The sequence below is a fragment of the Heloderma suspectum genome, chromosome 3 (assembly GCF_057233095.1).
Source record: "Heloderma suspectum isolate Gila_16-S chromosome 3, 16-S_ref, whole genome shotgun sequence".
Lineage (NCBI taxonomy): Eukaryota > Metazoa > Chordata > Lepidosauria > Squamata > Helodermatidae > Heloderma > Heloderma suspectum.
The window spans coordinates 215726139-215745651 of NC_139460.1; the positions used below are offsets into that span (position 1 = coordinate 215726139).

The following is a 19513-nucleotide window of genomic DNA, read 5'->3' on the forward strand; positions in this document are numbered from 1 at the left end:
TCATCTAGCAAGCTCCCTGGTGGCTTAAATGGACTCCAGAAGACTTCCAGTCTACAACCATAGAATCTACCAGCTAGAGCGTCTGCCACTGCGGGTGACACTGTAGCTGCCATGGACTTTCTCTATGGTCATGCAGCCACCAGGAGCGCTGTAGAGGATGTCGGGATGCGCACAAACCACTCAAGTAAGATTGCCAGGTAACTACAGGGCGGGTGGCAGAACCACGCTGCACTGCGTGGTTCCCGGTCATGTGACAGGCCCACGTGTTGTTTCACTACCCCCCCCCACTCCGTAGTTATCCTAACCACCCTCCCCCTGTGCGCATGTGGATAGGCCCAGTGACTGGGTTTGGATGATCTTGTAGGGTGAAGAAGCCTTCTCCTCCCACCTCCTCACATGTTGTGCGCACAACTGACATTTACATAATTACTCGTGCTGCGGTGCAGGTTGGCGTATCGTCCAAACCCACTGCACGGTGCAGCAGGGGTGGCTTCGTACCTATCCTAAAACCCACAACATGCAGTAGAGGTTGTAGGGTGGGTGCAAATCCATCCCCACCGTGCACCAGGCTTGGACAACATGCCAACCTGGCGGTCATGTGGGCAGCATGCACAGGGGGAGGAGAGAAGCCACGATGGCTTCTTCTCCCTATGCAATCATCTGAACACCCCCAGTAAGAGCATGAAGGGCTGTAGTAAAACTGTAGGCATGAGAAAACTCCCACGCCATCTTGTAAAATGAGGGACCATCTTAGGAACAGGCATAAAGTGAGGAGATTGCTGGGGGAAGAATGAAGGAACTGTGACACTGAGGATCCACTTTGGATCAGGGAGTAAGCGGGGCCATATTATCTTTGCTCAGAAACTGCCTTTCGCTCAGAATATAACCACCACCAGGCTGCTAACTGGGACAGGTCATTGGAAACATCTCTCACATATCCTCAGATAGCTCCACTACCTTCTAATCTATTTCCAAGCATAATTCAAAGTGCTGGTACTCACCTTTCAAACTCTAAATCAGGGTGTTGAATCTCAGCCTGAGGGCCAAATTCCATTTTGGGGAAGCTCTTGGGGGCCGCATTCCAGTGGTGGGTGAGGCCAAAGGCAAAAAGGAGCAGGGCTGAAGGTAAAAGGGTGGGGCCCAAATACCCAAAAGGCCTGCTTATTTTAGCTTAGGGCGATTACTGCCAGTAACTAAGCCTTAGGAGAGACACCTCCAATAACAGAGAACCAACCACCTCCCAAGGCAGTGTGTTCCACTGCCAAACAGCATTAGCAGTTAGGAAGTATCTCTTAACATTTAGCCGAAATCTGCTTCCCTGCAACCTCCAACCAGTGTTCTAGTTCTGCTATCTGAAGCAAAGGAGAACAGCTCTGTTGCATCTTCTACATGACAGCCTTTCAGATATTTGAAGACTGCTATCATGTCTCCCTTTAATCTTCTCCACGCTTTACATTCATCTCTGTTGAATTTGTTAGATTTGGCCTAGTGCTCCAGCCTCTCAGTCTTGAATCTGTCTTCTATGGTATCGGCTACCCCTCCTAGCTTTGTGTCATCTGCAAGTTTGTTAAGCAATCCCTCCACACTCTCATCCAGTTCATTTATAAAAACATTGAACAGCATAGGGCCTAGGACACTTCAGTCCTTTCTCCAAGAGGATGCAGAGCTACTAATTATCACTCATGGAACACAGTTGCTCCACCAGGTGTGGATGCACCTAATAATAGTAGCTTTCAATCCACATTTTGCCATCTTGTCAACAAGGATATCGTGCAAAACCATGTCAAAGGCTGTGCTGAAATCAAGATATACTACGCTATATCCATGGCATTCCCCCAATCCACTAACCTAGTAACTCTATCAAAAAAAGGAGGTAAAGTTGATCCGGCATAATATATTCCTGACAAACCCATGTTGGCCCCTACTAATCAATGCATTCTTTTCTAGATGTACACAGACCAAACTCTTAATAATGTGTTCTAGAATTTTGCCTGGTATTGACTTCAGGCCGACTGGTCTGTAGTTTCCTGGATCTACTTTCTTCCCCTTTTTGAAGTGAGGAAACTACATTTGCTTGTCTCCAGTCATCCAGCACCTCACCTGTTTTGCAGGAACTCTCAAAGATTACAGACGACAATTCTGAAATAACATCCACAAGCTCCTTCAGAACCCAGGGTTGTATTTCTTCTAGTTCTGGAGACTTGAACTCATTTAGCTAGGTGTTCTCTAACCATCTCACCTGCTCTGTGCTGCAAGTCCCTCCTTGTATCACTTTTTTTACCTGTCCCATGTTGAACCCAACTCCCCTTATGGGAGAATAGAGGTAAAACAGGAGATCCATGGTGCTGGGATCTCTGCATGACTCTGCCATTTCACTGGACTCAACCTTCAGCGTAATACTCTCATTTGCTCACTCAGAAACCTGCTATGAACATCCCCAGCTGTAGAATGTGACCCCACCTACGAGCCACAGGTTTTTATAGCAGCAGGCTGAATCAGGTGACCCACCAGCCAAAGCTCCACCCCAAGTTGTTGGGGTTTTTTTTTATAGCGGACGGGAGGAGCAAAAACAGCAGCCACAAAGAAACAGGCTGACTCAGATGACCTGGCAACCTAACCATAGAGATAGAGAGAACAAAAGCCCAAACCAGAGAGCGAGAAAGCGAGTCATAAAGGTAAAATGTATTGGGCTGAGGTGCAGGTGAAGCACGCTGCTATGACATGTGAGAATTAGGGGAAAGGGATTCTGGTGCCAGTTTGTAGAACTTGTTGAGAGTTCTGGGTCAATTGACAGTACTGATGGCAGACTTCTAGATCAGGATGGAGGCTGAGCAGATAAGCTGATGGTCTATATCAGGGTTAAAGGACTGAGAATGTAGCTCTGTGGAGATTGTGAAAGATCAGAGTGAAGTGAGTCTGTAGCCCTGGGAGAGGTATATATCAATCTGGATGTAAATTATATGCTATGCTGTGACATGCCCTGGAGTTAAGGAATGGCAAAGGAGGAGGGAGTGTAGCTGTGGAACCTGTTAGCTCAGGAGTTCTGTGGGTGCCGTATTGTGAGAAAGAGGAGGAGGATTGTGTTGAGACATTGTGAGAATGGCTGAGGAGGCTGCCAGGGAATAGAAGACGACTATGGCAGTGGTGTTTCATTTCACTTATTACATTTCTGTACTGCCCAATAGCTGAAGCTCTCTGGGTGGTTTACAAAGATTAAAAACCATTAAAAATACTATATATATATATATATATATCGTATAAAAACCTTTTATGTACAAACATATTAGACAGCACATACAGACACAAGTATCCAAACAATTTTAAACAATCAAAAATAAGAAAAATCCAGGACAAATGTTATGTGTAGATGTGTTCTGTGCACATGCGTTATGAGGATGCTGTATAAAAAGGTGCCTGTGCGTGGATGCAACCCAAAGAAAGGTGAAATGCAAAAGATGTTTGGGACGGAGGCGGAAGGCAGGTGAGTTTGAAAACTTCGGGAGAGACCCAGGCACAGAGGTGCAAAGTAGTAGAAGATGGGGGACTTGTGAGGGGGAAAATCACCATATAAGCCTCAAGACCTTTTGTTGCTTTGGCTGCAGTAGACTAATGTGGCTACCCTCTAAAGACGTGTCAGACCCCTAGGTCATCTTCAGGGGCCTTCAGTAGAATAGTGGCAAATTCAGAAGTGCAGGGTCCCTTTGTGACAGCCACAGCCACGCCCCCTTCTAAGATTATACAACCTTGTAAGATATACAGCCTTCAACTGGGATCCAAAAACAGTGCAGCTGAGAGTAAGGCAGTGGTATTTCAGTTGGACGTCTGAGAAAAAATGCAGGGGTGTTAAAATCTTTTTCACTCATTCACTCAAACACAAACATTTTAGGTTTCAAAATATGATACTCTATGGAAGCTTACCCTCTCAACTCAGCCCTCATGGCCAGAGAGCTTGCACACTTCCTTAGCACCCCAACATTACCCATTAGCCTTCCCTAAGCTCCATTATATCTCCCCCCTTCCCCGCCAACAGAAACATCCACACACCCAGCTGGATTGAATTACACACACACACACAGTGGTGTAGTGGTAAATTTGTAAATGCAGGAGCTCATTGTGACAGTCTCCAAGAGTAGTCCAAAAATTTCAGGCAGCTGTGTTGATCCATATCAACAAACCAGTTCAGGAGTTTTCTAGGAGCATGTCTTTGGTAAAGCAAATAGGTCTTAACTGCCCATTCCAGACCAAGTCATCCCAAATACATTGCATTCCAACATGGAACAATATATTGGTGCTTGGAAAATTCATCCCCCCCCCCCCCCCACACACACACACAGAGCTACAGTGAAGATTGCAGCTAAGGTCAGAGGGAACAAGGAATTCTGAGGGGGGTGGCAGATGACATCAGAGTCCCTGCTAATGAAAAAGTGCCAGGGCTATATCCCTGCAAGCCCTGCCTCCACTACACCACTGGGGGCCCTCCCCAGGGGGCACCTACCAAAGGAAGCTAGGTGGGTGGCTACCAGAGAGAGGGCCTTCTCAGTAGTGGCACCCCTCTTTTGGAATAAACTCCCCAAAGAGTTTGCCTGGCACCTACACTGTTCTTTTTGGCACCAGGCAAAGACCTTTCTTTTCTTCCAGGCATTTTTAGAGACCTAGTGCTAGGCTATTATGGCTGTTTTATCCATTACTGTGCTGTTTGTTGTTTATTATATTTTAAGTATTTGTATTGTATTTTATATTTTAACTGTTTTTAAAATGACATTTTAGTTCTTAACTGGTTGTAATCCGCCCAGAGAACATTAGTTATTGGGCGGATTAGAAATGCACTGAATACATAAATAAATACCCCCTGGTTACCGTGAGGGTGAGGAGTTTGGAGGAAGATAGGATTGATCCGTGGGACTCCACGTGAGTATGGCGGGCTGCTCGGTCAAAAGTAAGGCAATGCATTAAGGAGCGGGGGGAAAGCGCTAACAAGGGCGCAGCGCCTGAGGGAATGGAGAGCCCGTCGCGCTGAGGGCGCGGACCCTTCCCCCTCGACGCCATGGCCGCCGCTCTCCTGGCAGGTTTGGCGCGCTTTTGCGGGCGTGCGGGCCTGGAATGAATGAGAGAGGCCGAGCAGGAGCCGCCAACTGGGCGGAAGGTGCCCCGACCAGCAGCCGCGGCGCAGCCTCCGCTGCTTCTGCTTCTCCTCCTGGCGCGGCTGGCGCCAGAAGCAGGCAGCGGCCGCTCGCCCAGCAACGAAAGGCGCTGCGCCCCCTCCGCCGCCTCTTCGCCGGCTCTGCTAGCCCCCGTGGCGAGCCTGTAGCAGGGCGCCCATCCCCGGGCAGACGTCACCCGGGGCCTGCGGCCGCCCAGTACACGAGCGCGTCGACTCTTGACTGGGCTTCCCGAGGAGGCGGGCCGCGGCGGGTGGCGCGGCCCATTTCACCTGGGCAGGTGGAAGAGGGCGGCGGTGAGTGGGGTTTGCGGGGAGCGAGGTGGTAGCGGGGAAAATTCCCTCTCTCAAGTGTGCAAAGGGGGCCTGACATGACCCCGGTCGGGACGTGTGCTCAGCATCGCTTTGGACGGCCAAAGGGGCGGATGAAAGATTCCGTCCCCCGCTTTCCCGATGTGTGTTTAATCCTTCTCCTCCTGTGTTTATGTACTGCATTTCTAACCCGCCTTTTTTCCTCCTGCAAGCAACCCAAGGCTGCTTACATGATCCTCCTCCTCTCCACTGTATCCTCACAACAACCCTGTGAGATAGGTTAGGCTGAGAATCAGGGACTGGCCCAAAGTCACCCAGTGAGCTTCATTACCAAGTGGGGATTAGACTGTGGATCTCCCAAATCCCAGCCCAACACGCTAACCACCACACCACACTGACTCTCCATTGCTGCGCAGTTTTATTGCGTTTTAATGGTTGTACCCCGCTTTAGGATCGTTTTAGTATGACCAGTGACTAATACATTTCATAAATCAAATACTTAGGGATTGTGAACATGGCATCTGCAGGTGGAAGTTAAGTTAGATTCATAAATAGGGAATAAAATAGCATATCTGGTGGAGGAAGAAATCTGCCTTGGGTGTAAATTGAACTGCAGCAGCACATGATACTGGTAAAACAGGAAAGCACGAAGGTACCTTCATAGTTTAGGCTGGATTAGCATTTAAGAGTCCAGTGGGAGGAGAGGGGAATAAATACTGTTCATTGCATCCAGCTGAGTCAGGCACTTCCCAAACTAGAGTAGTTGCTACTACCTGAAGCAGCTTTCCCCAATCTGGTGACCTCCAGCTGTTTTGGACTTCAACCACTGTCAGCCCCAGCCAGCATGATCTATGGTCAGGAATACTGGGAGCTGTAGCTGAAAACATCTGGAGGGTACCAAGTTAGGGAATGGTGCTCTAAACTAAGAGCCACAATTCAGACACCCAATTTAGCTGATTAATAAGATGAGTTCCATTATTATGAAATAGATCCATACAGGGTTTGGCTGAAATATGCATGGGGTTGCCCCAGCATGCATCCAATTTACAATTTAATACACTTTTAGGGTGCCATCCTATGCATGTCTAGATTGAAAAAAATCCTACAACTCCCAGCATTCTGGGGAATGCTGGGAGTTGTAGGACTTTTTTTCTGTCTAAACATGCATAGGATGGCACCCTAAATGTGCAGTCACAGCACATTGAATACTGGTGCAGTAAATATGGGGTAAATTGCAATCTGGGAACATGCTTAAACAATCATAAGGTCATTTCAGCACCTCGTTTCAGTTGGCTCACATTCTCATGGGATTTATTTGGTGGTCTGAGCTAACCCCGGGAGGAGAATGTAGCATGCATACATTCATTCATTTCATTTCTTATATAGCCTGTCTTCAATTGGCATGTTCAAAGCAACTAACAAAATCAAAAGTGTGCAAAGCAATTACAACGGCATAGCATTACTAGTTATACTGTTATGGCATTAATTTTTCCCTATTCATTGATTTATTGTACTTTTAAACTGCCCAATAACCCATCTATACTAAATGATACTATCCCATACTATATGGAATTACAATAAAACCTATATAAAATTACATCTATATTAGGACCTTCTATGGAGGAGGGTACAGAAATTAGGAATTGGAATAATCTTTGGGCAGTTGCTAGGGGAAATGGGGGGCTCTTCCATGCCCCAGTCTCATTTTTGCATGCCTTGATTGCACTTTGAGTGCATTGACTCCACAACTGCTGCAGAGTAAGCCATTAGATGGTCTCTTGACCCTGTAAATTGTATACCCCGGCTGTGGGTTGCTAAGGTTTGGAGATGCTGAGATAATGATAAGCCAGACCCAGGTTTGCTTACAAGGAGATGTCATTGAGTACTTACAGCACACAGGTGTACCCAATGACAGCTTCTCTGAACCCAGAGCCAAGGGGTACAATGGGTTTTATACTATACATGTTAGCAGTGAGGCAGCATGACAGAAGCAAGTGTTAATTAGCATTCATCTGCAACTTTCCCAGCATGGGCTAACAGTGCTTGTTCAGAAGGAAAACAACCAGAACTTTCCCAGCACAGACGCCTGTAGCGCAGCATAAATATAGCCTCACTTCTCAGGCACATAGGCCATGATAAGATACTAGCCTTCGTTAGCATGGAATGTGCTGAGGCCATGCTGTCGACCTTTGACTCACCTCACATGCTCAGAGGCCCACTAGCAAGGAAACTGCACCAATAATGAATCTAAGCCAAGCATTATGGATCTCTAGGCCCCTCTAAAACTACAGGTGACTTGGTTATACTCCTGGGGCTATTACATAAGTGCAGAGGGCTACAAGGAAACACCCATATTTTTTGCTGGCCTTTCCCTCCTTTTATGTCTTTTCTCTAAATCAGGGGTGGGCAACTTGTAGCCCTCCAGATCTTTTGGTCGCCGACTCCCATCAGCCCTTACCATTGACTATGCTGGCTAAGGCTGATGGGAGTTGTAGGCCAAAACATCAGGAGGAACATGAGTTGCCCACCCTGCTCTAAATCCTAAACACACACCTGAAGCTGTGCAGTCTTGTTTTTTCCTTTTGAGGATTGTTTGACACCAAAGAGCGGTGCAAAGCACAAGACCATTCAGCCTGTGTTAACCCCCAAGAAAATTCAGGTTTCATGCAGGCTCTAGCCTGTGACAAGCAGTGAATGTGGAGGTCTGGTGAGGTTAGTAAGAAAGAACAGTTTGCTGGCAGCCCTAAATCGCTTTTGCTCCTGGAGGTAATGAAGGGGAGGGAGAGTGGGAGATCTGGCTGGGATCTCAAGCAACCGATGTGGAGATCTCTAGTCCTGCTGCTGGAATGTTTGGGTCTGGAGGTTCTGCATCCCTCCTGAGAAGCATGTTTCCATATTATATGTGTGTGTGTGTGGGTAATAAACAATTGATAGCAGCAGGGTTTTGGTTAGGCACAAAAGTGAATTGTGCAATTGTAAAGGGACTATCTTCACCTACTTGTTTTCAAGTATGAGTATGGCAATACAAAATAGCTACCCATCTTTCAGATGTCACATCCTGATGACAGGAGCCAAGGAAAGAGCTAAAAAAAAAAAAATGAATTAAGCAGTGGGAGTCATCAACCACCTTATAAGGTTTAAAATATTTTGTCAGTAGAGGGAGTTCTAAAATTGAGATATGCCACACATACCCCCACCCCCCTCACAAGCTCCTATTCCTGGAGTATTTTGCTTAGGAGAGGTGTGCAAGTAAATAAGCATGAGTTACACTGACTTCTGCAGTGGCACACTGAAGGCAGACCACACAGTCCATGCTCTCAGTTCAGAGTAAATGACCCAAACCACAGGAAGTTTCCTTTGAAAAGGTTATAGTCTTTTTCCCCAGGACAACACCATGCCAAAAGTGGAAATCCACTGTCAACCATAGAGGCCAACAATGAAGTTTTCCTAGGCAGTTGTTGGAGCATTAGTGAAAGACACAGATGTTATTGTCTTCCCCCTATGCACTGCAAGGAGCAGATGTACATCCAAGCACATCCAAGTCCCAAAATAAGCAGCATTCCAGCATAGCCTCCATCTGTGAACACAGAACATTCTGAAAGTTTCTCATACACTTTCTGGGGCTCGGGCCAGGTTCCTGCTGCAGTGCTCAAAAGCCCCTCATGTTCCTCATCATTTTAAATTCAAAGATACTTTATTTGCATGCCAAGACATACAAGTCTTGGGAAATGGAGAAATCTTCAGACCTCCCTTTCAGACACTCTCAGCTGTCTCAATCCACATTGCGGTGCCGGCTGAATAATCTCCATCCTGGGGAGGAGGCTTGTGAAACTACCCATCTGTAATGTTCTCTGCCCACCTACCTGTCCTGCTTTCAGCTGGGGGTGGATGGCTTTTTGTCCTCTTTTCAGTGACCTAAATAGAGAGAATGTGGATCTGTGCTCCAGGCAAGACACCTATCACTATGGAAATCCAAATGGGTTTACAATCCATATCCTGTGGTTCTCCTTTCAGTTTAAAATGGGTAGATTACCTCCAGACCAACATTCACAAAGAGTTCTGGGGACAAGTCTTCCTCCATGTAGCCATTACTTAGTTGAAAGCCATTATTCATCCTTATCCTTTCCCAATCAATTACACATTCCTCTTAACTTCCTTGTAGATAATCCTTTTCCAAAACAGATTAGAATGCAGTTGGAGGATCAGAGCTGGCTAGGGGATGCTGGGAGTTGCAGTGCTACACACCTGGAGGGCAGCAGGTTGGGGAAGGCTGCAATTAACAGGGCAGTACCAGAAAGTTGTGATGGTTAATTGGGTAGCACCATTGCCTCCGTCAAGGATCCATAGAAGTCTATGATGGCATTGTGACTGGTTGAATGCAGCCTGCCATAAGTAAAGCTATTGCCTCATGAATGAATCTTCAAGAGAGATGAAGACATTGGGAATTCAGCCAACAAAGACATTGGAATGGGTCTTCACCTGGTGGCAGTCCACATACTTTCCAACAAACTCCTGCAACAGCATTAAGTAACATATTGAATGATGCTTGTAACTTCCATTGGTATATCTTTTTGGAATCCTTCTTATAGGAAGAGAGATAGCAGTGGGAGAAGTCAAATCTGAATTTCCTTGTGCTGTACAATGGCCCAGTGCTAGGAACCTGACCTCAGTGAAGTGGTGGCATTAACTATGATGATATGTCTCCATATTAGATGGTCTATCCATAATGCAGTTAGTAACCAATGACAGTGGCCACAACCTGCCTGGGACCTTCTCTGCTAAAGCCTCATTGAAGCTAAGGGGCATGGCACAAGGTTGCAATTGCTTACTTGAGCCATAAAGTTACCAACATTTTTTTTGGCAGGGCTCTTTTGTCTAGAACAGCAGCATAATAAGTGGCAAACAACAACTGAAACTTTTCCTGATATGAAGTTTCAGTGGTGGGGAAAAACCTCGCCAGCTGTCATCTGCCTGTTTTCCTATGTTTAAAGGCACAGGAGCCCTGCCAAAATAATTAATAGCAACATTAAAAGCAGGCAGCCCTGGACAGCACAAGAGGCCTCTGCTGACAAGAGGTCTCCTGCATTTCCTCATTTACATTTTGAGCATCATTACTCGAAAATTTTATATTTGGCAATATTAAAAATATTATTTGCTCACACTTCTTTCAGATCTAGCTTCTTCTTTTCAATGCACTTGGAAAGACCCTGTGATGCTTTCTTTGGAAGTACTTGGCAATCGCTTTCGAAAAGTGGGCAAATCCTACACCCAGTTCCCTCTGTGAAGTAAATATCTGGGCTGTACCACTTCAAATTACACATGGATCACACAGTCAGATACTCTTCTATTGCAAAATATTCCATCCACATAGAAAACTAGATGGCAGGATATGGCTAGGTTGAATTCATTCTCCTGAACATTTAGTTTTCTATGTGGGGGGAGGGAGCCACCATCTGTACTCTGAAGTGGTATAGCCCCAACAGAGATTTACCACCTCAGTGAGAACTAGGTCCCAAAGGGATGAAATGTTTGCTTCCTGTAGAAAGTTTGTCTCCTCTTGCTCATGATCCTTGCTTCATTTGCACCACAGGTGTCCATCAGGTGGGACAAAAATGGAGCATCATTTTCAACTTTTCTGTTTGTTGACAAGAGGAGCTGCAGCTGGCTGAGTTAAGACTTCATCTGTCCAGGCCTGGGGGAAAAAGTCCCTCCACCAGTGGCATAGTGTGGGTGGAGTTATATCACCAGCAGGAAATAACTTGCCCAAGTGGTCACAACTGCCATCGCCTTGTCCACTTAGGCTCCTTTGGAGCATCCCAATCTTTGCCTTGAAACTGGATAGTCTTAGAAGTCACAGAGCAGCTCTCAAAGTGGTTCACTAATAACAGTTTAGCAGAGGAACCTTTTCAGAAAGCTCTAAATCAGACAAAGCAGCATACTAAGAATCCCTTGAAGAGAATGACCCACCACTGCAGTTCTGTGGACAGAAAGGCATTCTTGGTGCTTTTCTCATGTTATTTCAAAGGAGAGAAAGAGGCACCACAAGAAACTCCAAGGCTCATCTTTACTGAGCTTGGAAGAATTGGAGTTCAAACACCTGTGCCAAAGACTGGATTTCCATGTCAATTTTGAGTTGATCAATTGAGGCTCCTGGATTATATACCCCAAGCAATACAATGCCTTTTACTGTGAAGGAAAATGTCCTGTGCCACTGGAAGAGGAATTCAACCAACGAACAATGCCTACATGCGGGTAAGAGCATCAGAAGTAGCATCCAGTAATTTTAGAACAAGCTGAATTCAGCTGTGAATGCTTCAGTGGGGTCTGTTTATACCAGCTTTCCCCAACCTGGCACCCTCCAGATGTGTCAGACCACAGATCTGATTTATACCTTCTCTTCAAGGAGCTCGGAGTGGCTTACATATGATTTCTGGGTGGTCTCTTGTCCAGGCACCTTCACTGGGCTGGATGTGCTTCAGCAAGGAATCTGCATCATGTGCTTCAGATTAGGCCTGCACAACTCATTAATGATGAAGCTGAACTCAACCCATCACCCATCAAACTGAGGGGCCTGAGAAGCCTCTCCTAGGTTTTCCTGTAAAAAAACAGAATGGAAGTGTTCAGCCCCACAGTAAGTTACTAATGAGTTGCGTTCACCTCGGTGGGTCACATAGGAAGCTGCCTTATATCAGCTCAGATGTATCTGACCATGTATTGTCTACTCTTATTGTCAGGAGCTCTCCAGGGTCTCGGGGGAGAGAGACGTCTGTCCAATTGCCTGCAACCTGATCCTTTGTCACTGGAGATGCCAGGGATTGAACCTGGGCCCTTTTCCCTGCAAAGTGTGTACTCTGAGCCATGGCCCCTCCCTGAGAGAGAAATTGTTTGGGCCCTGCTTCCTTTTGTAAAACAATTAATAAATCCTTTGTTCTCTTTGGGGGGAAGAAGAAGAAGAGACTGTTTTTTGTTTATAGCCTTCCCTATGCTTTAGAAAAAAAAGCCTTTCCAAACAATATGCCAGCAGATCAATATATTACTGCTCCTTTCCCAGGCCCAACAGCACGCCACCATGTGGCATCTTCAGGCCTCAGCACCTTGGCTGGACCCACCGTAGATGCCTGCCCTGGGCCCTCTTTTTAAAAACAAACTAGCTCCGGCAGCCTCCATCTTTGCAGAAAACAGTGCCCCAGAAGGGAAATTGCACTTCCAGGGCATTGTGTAAGGAAAAGCCATGGCTGTCACCAGGAACTGTTAGCTGTGCAACCAAAGTAGACTCCCTGTGAACCGTAGGGGGGACCAGGTAGCCAGGCAGCTTCCATGGGGTGGAGGTGGAGGGGAAACAAGTTAACACTTCATTGAGGTTCCCCTCAACCCTGGACTGGTGCTGTCCTGTCTTTATATTGGAATATTGCAAAATGCTGCAGGACTATCAGGATCTTCACTGTGGGAACACATCTCAAAGAGACTAGCCTTTAGACTTTTAAAACCATTGTTATTATTTTATTATGTTATATTATTATTTTATTAAAGAAATTCCTATGTTGTCAGACAAAGCAGTCAGTGTAGCTGTGTTTTATTTTAACGTGTTATTGCAGATGAAACTGCACAATGATGTTAACATACCACCTGAGTGCTGCTCCTCATAGTCTACTGTTAATATTCTAGTCAAGAATGGAATATGATCATCGTATCATTCATTCCCTCTAAACAAACTTGACTGATCCTGTACTTATCAGTTCAGAAGTGAAATACATAGTGAAAGCAAGATGGTGGTTTCTGCATTCTAACAGCCCTGCTGAGAGGCCAGCTCCATTGAGCATCTCCCTCACCTGTCACCTAGCAACAGCCATTCCATCAGGCTGCAGCAGAGGGAGCGAAGGGAAGCCATTCCACCCCTTCTGCTAACAGCTCAGCTCATTTGGTTCCTACTCCCCCTGAACTGTTTCCATTCCAGCTGGTCATTAATAAGAACTATTTAAATGTAAAATTGGTGCCTGAGTTTGTTTGTTTTCTCTTCCCTCACCCTTTCCCCTTTTGTGCCCCCTTTTGTAAAATATCTTTTAGTCTGTGATCATGTAAGGGACTGGGACTGCCTTGTTTTTATTGACTAAATGTAAGCTGCTCTGGAAGACTTTTTGGCAGAACAGCAGAGTAAAAGTGCTTTAAACCCACACATACATACTCTAGGACAGGTGTGGGCAGCCTCAGACCTGGGGGCCAAATCTTGCCTCTGGGGTTCCCCAGATGGACCACCCTTTCCCTGGCCCCACCCCCTTTTCTTGAACCACTGGTCTTTTGGTGGTTTCCCAGCTTTTATGCAGCACACACACACCATTTTAAAAGGTTGACATGCCTCTCCTGAGGCTAAGTTACTGGCAATAAGAGGTTTAAGCGACAATATGCTTTTTGTATTTTTGGCCCCACCTCCTTTGCCTTTGGCCCTGCCCCTTGGCTTCAGTCTCACCCACCACTGGAATGTGGCCCCTAAGAGAGTCTTCAAAATTGAAGTGGCTCTTGGGCCGAAAAACGATCCCCACCATTGCTTTAGGGCAGGGGTAATTAATCGTTTTCTGCCCGAGAGTTGAACTCCATTTAGGGGAAGTTCTTGAGGGCTGTCTTCCTGTGGTGAGTGGAGCTGAAGGCAAAAGTGGGCAAGGCTGGAAAAACCCAAACCCCCTGAATTCCATTGTTACCCATTTACAGTAGGAAGTATGTCTACTCAGACATATGCAGGAGCAGCATGTCTACCCACAAGTAAGCATCACGTTCAGATAGCATCCAACTCATAGACTCATAGGGTTGGAAGGGGCCTTGAAGACCATCGAGTCCAACCCCCTGCTCAGTGCAGGAAGCCTGGTTCCAAGGCAGTCTCCCATCCAAGTACTAACCAGGGCTGACCCTGCTTAGCTTCTGAGATCAGATGAGATCAGGCACATCCAGCCCTTTTCTCTGCCTGTCTACTCAGAAGTAAGCATGAGCATCATGTCTACTAACAAATAAGCAGAGCACGCCTCTGCAGGACGAGGCTCAGAAGAAAGAGAAGTAACTGTTCACCACTCCAGAATCTGTTTTAAATGTGGAGTGGTATACAAATGTTGTAAATAAAATAAATAAATCAATAACTCACTCAGCAGCTTCCCCCTCTGCCCCTAAGTGAAAAGCTTTTATCTCTGAGCAGCAGCTGAGTGCTTTCTCCTGCTAAGCACTGAGATAGGGAGCTTTTTCAGTGCTAAGGTGAGGAAAGAACTTATCTCCGATCAGCTGCTGATCATAGACTAGGGCTTTTCCTTACGTGGCAGAGAGGGCAGAGCCAAGGGAAGAAACTGCTACCTGGATGGGGAACCTCCGTGGGCTTATCAGGCCTGCGGGTTGCAGGTTCACCATTGCTGCCCTAGGGGCATCCGAGATATGTGGAAATATATTACTTTGTAAATTCAAAGAACACACACACACACACCCCTAAAAAAAAGAAAAAGAGATGGCCGGACAAGGATGTTCAGTTACTTCTAGGACCCATGGACTGTTGACAGCAGTTAAGCCATAGAATATTGAGGGTGTCACTTGAGGGGAGAGGAAAATGGGGAGGGAATTGGCTTGCTTGATCCCCTGAAAGACCATAGTATCCTCGAGAATTAGGGCTGGGTGTATGTGTGTTGTGAAGTTAAAAACTTCTCCATGTGCTATATGAGGAGGGTTCACGAGGCAGGAAGTGAAAAGAGACATTTTTCCCCTTTCCCACTTCCAAGAAACTTCCACCAACACACCTCCACTATAGACTGCACATGTTCAGGGCTAGCAGCACTTTGTAGTAGTGCTGTGGATGGTTTCTAGAGGGTGAGAAAGAAAATGGTATCCTTCTTCCCCACTCCAGAAATCTTCCTTGCTACCTCTGAGGAAGGCAAATGCTATTTTGGGCTGCATTAATAGAAACATAGCTTCCAAATTCCAGGAAGTACTAGTTCCCCTCTACTCAGCACTGGTTAGGCCTCATCTGGAGTACTGTGTCTGGTTCTGGGCACCACACTTTAAGAAGGATCAGACAAGCTGGAGAAGGTTCAGAGGAGGGCAATGAAGATGATCAGGGGACTGGAAACAAAGCCCTATGAGGAGAGACTGAAAGAACTGGGCACGTTTAGCCTTGAGAAGACTGAGGGGAGATAGGATAGCGCTCTTCAAGTACTTGAAAGGTTGTCACAGAGAGGAAGGCCAGGATCTCTTCTCAATCATCCCAGAGTGTAGGATCGGAATAATGGGCTCAAGTTACAGGAAGCCAGATTCCGGCTGAACATCGGGAAAAACTTCCAGACTGTTAGAGCAATACGACAATGGAACCCATTACCTAGGTGGGTGGTGGGCTCTCCCACACTGGAGGCATTCAAGATGAGGCTGGACAGCTATCTGTCAGGGATGCTGAACTGGATTCCTGCATTGAGCAGGGGGTTGGACTGGATAGGCTTATAGGCCCCTTCCAACCCTACTATTCGATGATTCTAGGATTCTAGGAGAGCCCTCAACAGTGCAACAATGTTCTGGTCACAGGTTGGCTGGAGTCCTGAATAAGAGCTCTTCTGTTAGGGGACAGGAGTATGCTGGATTTTTTTCTGGATCTCAAATTGGTCTAAAAAGAAAACAAGTTCCCAAATGTACATAAAGGAGACCACAGTGTGCCCTAGCTGAAAGATTTTATGCAAACCTTGCCATTTATTCTATCTTCCTCATTTGTTGTTCCTCTCTTCATCTTCTTCTCTCCCCAGCCTGACCATACTATAATCCACTCCAGAGCAATTACATCTTCCTTGCCTGGCTCTTCCCAGCCCCAGTCAGACAACTACAGGACATGCCCCAGCCTCATCCGTCCTCAGAATCTAGGGCTGAAGTTAAATTTGAGGGTGGCAATATTGACAGAGGCATCCAATTACTGTCTAGTAGGCACCCCTTGTGAGTCTGGTACTTACGAGCAAATGTCCCACTATGTGGTGCGGACTTGATCCATAATCTGGGAGACCACTGGGAGCCCCACAAAAGAAAATGGGTAAAAAATTATGGAGAAAATGATCTTCGTGTTCCTGAAAGGGGAAGCAGAAAGATATGGGAACAGAAAACTCTTAAAAACATAGATAAGGCAGGTATATTTGTTCTAGTGAAGAGAACAGAATAAGGATTAATTTCCTCCTAAATTAAGATCTGGATGTTCTGAAACTGGCTCAAGCTCACAAGAAAATGTGGAAGAAAATATAAGTCATGGATTATTAGTATTGTTTTCCCAGCTGTTGGAAAAACAGTTCCTCAGTGACGCAGTGAATGGCCTATTGCATTATTCAGTATGATCAGTTGTAACGTAATAGTGGAAGAAAATATCAGCCTGTCCAACAAAGGCCCTTGTGGAGATTAACAAGATGATGAATGTGGAAGGTCTTTGGTGTCCTTAAATACTGTATAAATGCCACATGAATACAATTATTTGCCTATAATCCCATATTCCTGTTGACAGTTCTCATTTCTTCAAGAAGAAATGTGATACACAGCCTTATTTGTCCACTGCATGCATTTGAGGAAATAGACCTGTTGCCTACAAAACACCATGCCAAGCGAAGACGTTTCTCTCCAAATTGGCAATGCTGCAGTATTGTAGTCTTCTATTTCTGTTGCTCTCATAAACAAATAATGCAGGAAACAATATAATAACCCTAATTGCTTGGGTGTGTGAAGGACCCAGGACTAGCCCAAGGCATTTTGCTACTTGAAGCAAAGGACAAGATCCCCCCACACACACATGACCACCACCACCACCACCGCATTTCTAAGTACAGAAACCAACTGGACTGGCAGTTGAATCCTACATCAACACTGGCAATGGGGCAGTATTTTCTGAGGGTACCTGGGAACAACAGGATAGCTGTGTGACACACACAGTTCTATCCTCCTTGCTGTGGCTCACTAACCCTCTCCCTTGCATTTGTCACTTCTGGCGGTGACTTCATTCTGCCTTATTAAGTTTTGTTGTCGTTACATTTATAGCCTGCCTTCTTTTTTCTCCAAGGAACCCAAGGCAGCTTACATGATCCTTCTCTCCACTGTATCATCACAACAGCCCTGTGAGGTAGGTTAAGTTGAGAGTCAGGCACTGGCCCAAAGTCACCCAGTGAGCTTCATGGCCAAGTGGAGACTAGATCCTGGGTCACCTGAGTCCCAGTCCAACACTCTAACACCACTTTGGTAGGGCTGCCTTTTACTCTGAGAAATGTTGTACCAAGGGAATGTTTTGGAAAATAACACAGCAACATGAGCTTGGAGCTGGAAAAGATGAGAACATTTTTGCAAAGATGCTTCTGACAATTTAATAGTGTAAGAACTGGACAACACTATGAGCTATTGTTTAAAGATGTGTTTGAGTCTTCAGAATGGTGGTGGCCACAAATGACGAAGCAAAAATCCCCCACCTTAAAATGGTATTGAAAAATGATTCTATATCAGATAGTTCATGAGAAACAGTAACATGCCCAATGCATTTCAGTTGGCGACATCTTTCTTCAACTGCACTGAAAGGGCAAACATATAAATAAATTAGTCAATCATAAGCTAAACGTTAAGCTGAAACTTTAAAAAAAAAGATTAAAGGCTAAGTCTGATTACAACAATAGTTGGGTTTAATCATTCATAACAAAAAGAAAAGAAACAAGCTAAAAGGACAATTTTCAGAGGGGAAGCCTTGTTACTCTGTGTGGCAGCAAAAAACAACAGGGCACCTTAAAGACCAACAAATTTGTCATGCACTTTTCTGGACTGGAATCCACTTCATTCGATGCAAAAGTGTCTAAGGGTGCAATGTTTACACAGAAAAATGTCCTACAACTCCAAGCACTCCCCAGCCAGCCATGCCCTAAGTAATTATTCTTCCCCCAAGAACACAGATTGACACAGTTCTGCTGTTGAAAGCAGTGAGGGTAACACCTTTGTCTCAAAGCCCTCTTACTCCTCTTCTTTTTGGAAAAACACAAAGACACACCTGGAGCATTGTACAGATACAAGGAATTGGATACTCACTAAGGAAAAAAATTCCCTTAAAAAATGCATTAAATGAGACAGATGTTGCCTGATGGATTGAGAAGCCTTGACCTAGATCACTGAGTCTGTCCTCTGTTTCCCTTATAAGCATTCTCCCTCTCTAAGAGGAACATTTATTTCTCTTCCAGAGTTTGCTGAAATATTATCACCCTGAATGAATTCCTGCTGCATCCCAGTGAAACTCAGCCCACTAAGCCTGTTCTATTATGAAGAAGGAAGGGTTAGCATATGTCAACATGAAGATACAATTATAGAAGAATGTGGCAGCCACTGAGGAGACTGCAGAGTTCACCACTGATTGCATTTCCCAAGGGAGCATTAATATAGCTGAGAAGTAAACAGATGCTATTTGTTTTCCTGGAGTGAATAATGTTCCAAGTCATTTGTCTTAGCATAATCTCTTAACAGACAGGTAACAAAGCTTTAGATACCTTTACAGTGGTAATTGTTAACCAGGGCCTTCAAGGACAGCAGTCACCTTTTGCTTCCCAAAATAGAAGAATATTCCAATGATAAAAGCAGATTCTTTATGGACAGGAGTGTGTGATCACCATCCTTGTTGGGTACTGAAACTGAGACCACGGATGGTCAGCTAGTGGCCTGCATGCTAGAACCAGCCACATAAATCAATTCTTCCTGGGGCCAGCAGCCCTACCAAAACTGAATCCAAGTACGGCAAGAAGGTGGCACAAAATTTCATAGGAAAAGAAAAACGTGTTCAAGTTGTCAGTGACAGAAACAGTACACGCATGGTATTATTTCTCTCTTTTTGCCTGGCATATGCTACTATGAGATGGGATCAATTTTATTATAAATCCTGATCACCCATGAGGAGGTTTGGTTTTGTGCCAAAATACAGTTCTGGGTCCCAGGCTGGAGCTGTGTTTCGTTTACTGTAATAAGACACATGAAGAGCCATTGGCCCCCAAGGAAGACCCATGGTCAGAATGTGTTGTGCATTCTTCCTACAAGGTAATT

General features: G+C 45.5%; 1 protein-coding gene across 1 annotated transcript; it reads left to right on the forward strand.

Moving 5' to 3' along the window:
• Positions 1 to 5100: 5100 nt before the first annotated feature.
• On the forward strand, positions 5101 to 18809 carry NODAL (nodal growth differentiation factor). Its single transcript, XM_084845649.1, is given in 6 exon segments — positions 5101 to 5455; positions 11061 to 11526; positions 11528 to 11694; positions 11697 to 11722; positions 18664 to 18688; positions 18691 to 18809. Coding segments are annotated over 6 exon segments (1158 nt in total).
• Positions 18810 to 19513: the final 704 nt, after the last annotated feature.